At 40.7% G+C, this 3,569-nt stretch overlaps 1 protein-coding gene and 1 long non-coding RNA gene across 2 annotated transcripts in view; one reads left to right on the top strand and one right to left on the bottom strand.

Moving 5' to 3' along the window:
• Positions 1-1,141, top strand: part of LOC143668786 (uncharacterized) — a 5,976-nt gene extending 4,835 nt beyond the window's left edge. Inside the window, exon 3 of the long non-coding RNA XR_013168551.1 lies at positions 261-1,141. This is a non-coding gene — a long non-coding RNA (uncharacterized LOC143668786). The remainder of the gene's footprint in view (positions 1-260) is intronic.
• HECA (hdc homolog, cell cycle regulator) overlaps positions 120-3,569 on the bottom strand; it is a 36,260-nt gene continuing 32,810 nt past the window's right edge. Inside the window, exon 4 of the mRNA XM_077143322.1 lies at positions 120-3,569. Within this exon, the coding sequence (XP_076999437.1) occupies positions 3,405-3,569 (165 nt within the window). The 3' untranslated portion in view covers positions 120-3,404.

Genomic DNA, 3,569 nt, shown 5'->3' with positions numbered 1-3,569 from the left:
TACCTGAAGAGTGATCAGAAATCCCACAAAGCTTTCTCTACTATTTTCTGCTAGAAATTCCACTATCCCAGTCCCTGAATCCTAACAAAAAACAGACACACTAAAAAGGGGGAACAAGGTTCTTTTCTGAACTTTTATTGTTTAATACATACATTTCACAAACAGAAACCCTCTAACACCACAAGCAACAATTCCATTACCAAATGTTCCAATTTTATTAACAATTTTTTACTATTTACACTGTCTTCCTGCAACAAAAGTGCAACCCAAGACATCCTGACAAGCCATCGCTGCTGACAATACAGGGCTGAGTTGTGTGCACGGTGCCGTCTGCACGCCTTCTTTCAACACCAGGAACAACGCCCGGCCCGACAGTGCATGGGGACGGACTGAGTCAGGCGAGTCCTCCCGCGGGGACACACGCAGCAGGCAAGACCACCCCCCTCCCCTTCCCTCCTCCCCAACTTCCAACTAAAAGTGCTCGAGAGCAGCCAGAAAAGCAAACCGACTTACCGGGTGGCATGGGGGAAGGGGCTGCATTCTAAGCAACAGTCTTCCTGGACTAAACAAAAGAATTCAGCAGGTTAGTTTGGGTAGTTTGTTAAATTATGTATATTTATTAGTTTTAGGGTTCAAACAATTCTCTTCTTTCTTGACAGTTGAACTGACTTTCTTGACAGTCAGTTTCCCAAAACCAATTAAAAAATACCTTTAATTCAGGAAATGAACCTCTTTTACAAGAGGTGGAAAAGAAAGTATGTTTGGAGAAAATTCTTTCTTAATGAGGATGGGGAGATATAGTGACCCCCAATTTCATGGCACAACATCTATCTTTTGAGGTGTAAGCCCAGTAAATCAACAGCTTCAGATGTCCCCAAGGAGGGGGGCAGAGCTGAGTCGGCCGGGGGGTGAGGGGAATGATCAGACTTTAGAAGTTGTCTTCTGGCAAAACTGAAGTAGATAATTTCATTTGTTCAAGGTAAATAACCCTTAAAAATTAATGAAAAAAAAAAAGTAACGTTAGAGCAGAAGAAAAATCACTGAAATTATTAGCTGCTCTTAAAAGTGGTTCATGTTATTGAACACTATTCATCAGAAAAAAAGAAATGGAATCGCTTGCGCAAAGAACATCCTTTAATATCCTGACAACAAAAATAATCATCTCTTTGGACATGTCCCAATTCCCATCACAGCTCTCAAAGCAAAGTACTTTGAGAAAACTTGGGGAAAATACGAAGGTCGGCAGAATTCCAAAATAAGATTTTTATTTGCAGTGTTGCACACTCAAATAGACTTTATTTTCAAAGCAGCCAGATTTCCTCTTTTATGCAAACATGTAACACCTTAAAGGCAAAAGACATTCTCAGGTACAATGCCCAGGCCTTTCCTTTAACATAAACACAGCAGCCACAGAATCCTCTCATCAAAACAAAAAGTCCCAAAACAAATTTTACCCAATTACAGTGACACTTCAGCAGTTGTATTTCAGGGGTAGAAAACAAGATAAGGAGAAAATATCGAATGTAGTAAACATTACATCCACAGAGGTTCTAGACAGAGGGGCTGGCTGAACACAATCTGTAAGGAAACATTAAGCTTCAGAATATAAGCAGGTCTCACTTTAAAAAGTTAGCAGTGTTAAACAACAGGATTACAAATATTTTACTTTTCATTTCAAATTCTGAAATTAAATCCAAATGGTACTCTGAAGACAAGAAATTTACCAATTTTTATATTTGGGTACATGAGAGAATCATTAGGATAACAGTTAATTCACAATGACAGTTTGTGTGGTCAAGACACATTTTAAGCGCTAAGTCTATAGACTTCTTTTATAACTGCATCAAATACGGGCAGATCAGTGACAACTTCCTGCTTCTCACAGGCATTTGCGAATTTCCCCCCACTATGAAATATTTTTCACATCATCAAACAACAAACTAAATGCAGCAAACCAAGTTACAAGCATCCAAACAGAAAGGTGAAGAATTATTAGCCAATATGGTGATTCTTTAATCCTGTGTTGACTCAAAGAAAACATCAAATTTTTATTGTAGTAAAACTGAAACTCACAATAATATCCAAACACCTCTAAGAGGAAAAACCACATTGCTTTTTTCTGAGAAAAAATGGTATCAACCAAATGAGTAATAAAAAACGTTCACATCAACCCCAAATTTGGCTATCCAAAAAATATGATTAAATTGTCAGTATTTTTTTAGCAAGTACACCTAATATTATACTTGAAATTATCAAATTTATTTTGGAGAAATTCTATCCCAAAGCCCATTCTCTAAGGATATATAAGGTGCCAGTTTACTTAATTACCACGATCAAATAAACAGAAGTCATTATTTGGAAAGCCCAATGATCTAAAGTTTTATATGTTAACACCTTTTTTTCATCAATGGTAAAGTATTACGGGGATCTTTAGAGTGGCTCTAGTTTCCTAAAATGTTGTTATGCATTATTACCAGTGATATTTCTAAAGTGGAATACATTTAAAAAGAAATGTTAACATTATTATTTTGCTTATCATCCTTTCATAAGATTCTCTCCTTTCCCTCCTTGGGCCAAACCTTTGATGTTAGAAACCCAGGATTAAATGGTACGACGTAGTCTTGAGCAATTTGGAGGAAGACAATTTGGGCGATGGCTGGTCAGTATGTGCGGTTTACCTGGGAGAGGCCCTGGCATCCCACGGCACCTGTGCCAACCAAACCATGCTATGCAAGCACCCCCTCTCAGAGCTTGCTGAATAACTAACTGCAAAGGCAATTCAAATGGAAGAGTTCTGCATTTCTTGCCCATTTTGAGTCGGTGTGCACATTGCCAAGTTTCCTTAACAAACTCTCTCTGTTCTAAGTCAGCCCACCTAAAAATGTGCAACACTCCAGCTTTTCATACTTTCAGTATGAAAACCTGTGACGTGACAACAGTGATGGGGACAGTACATGCCAGACCATCCGTCTGTGAGGGTCACTTCAGGGTGAGGCTCTGCAGCCTGCACGGACACTCCCTTGTCACAGACTTTCCCCAACGCCCACATCTAGAGCAGGTTTTGCGACAGTTATCATTTTTGTAAGATAACTCCTACTGGCTTTTCGTTCGTAGTCACGTAGCCCCTTCCCTAAATTCTCCTCCCCTCCCTGCCACCTTCAGGCTGCGTTGGAGACTCTTAGTGTTGGTGGCTGCCCCCCAAACTCACAGGGACAAGCCCTGGGCTTGGTCATGACCACAGAGAACACTCGAGAGAGGGGGCAGCCTGTTCCACGGCAGACATAAACAGAATATCTCTCCTTTAAGTTAGAAAAACACAAATGTCACAGAATGCGCCCCTATAAAAGATGTGTAACAAAGCAATCATATCAATAAAATAGCTATCCCCTAAAGCAAAGCTTTCATCAATAAGCCTCGAGGACCTTGAAGGAGGAGAATGGCTTGACGAAGTGGTAGTCCAGGTTCCCGCAGTGCGGGCACTGCTGGACGTTGCTGTACTCGGAGAAGTACTGCATGCCCACGCGCACGTCCACCACCGGCTTCCCGCAGTGCTTGCAGTTCAGGCGGGC

Source organism: Tamandua tetradactyla, chromosome 25, assembly GCF_023851605.1.
Source record: "Tamandua tetradactyla isolate mTamTet1 chromosome 25, mTamTet1.pri, whole genome shotgun sequence".
NCBI classification, from domain to species: domain Eukaryota; kingdom Metazoa; phylum Chordata; class Mammalia; order Pilosa; family Myrmecophagidae; genus Tamandua; species Tamandua tetradactyla.
The sequence above is the reverse complement of the archived record's forward strand: the minus strand, read 5'-3'. Positions and strand labels throughout refer to the sequence as shown.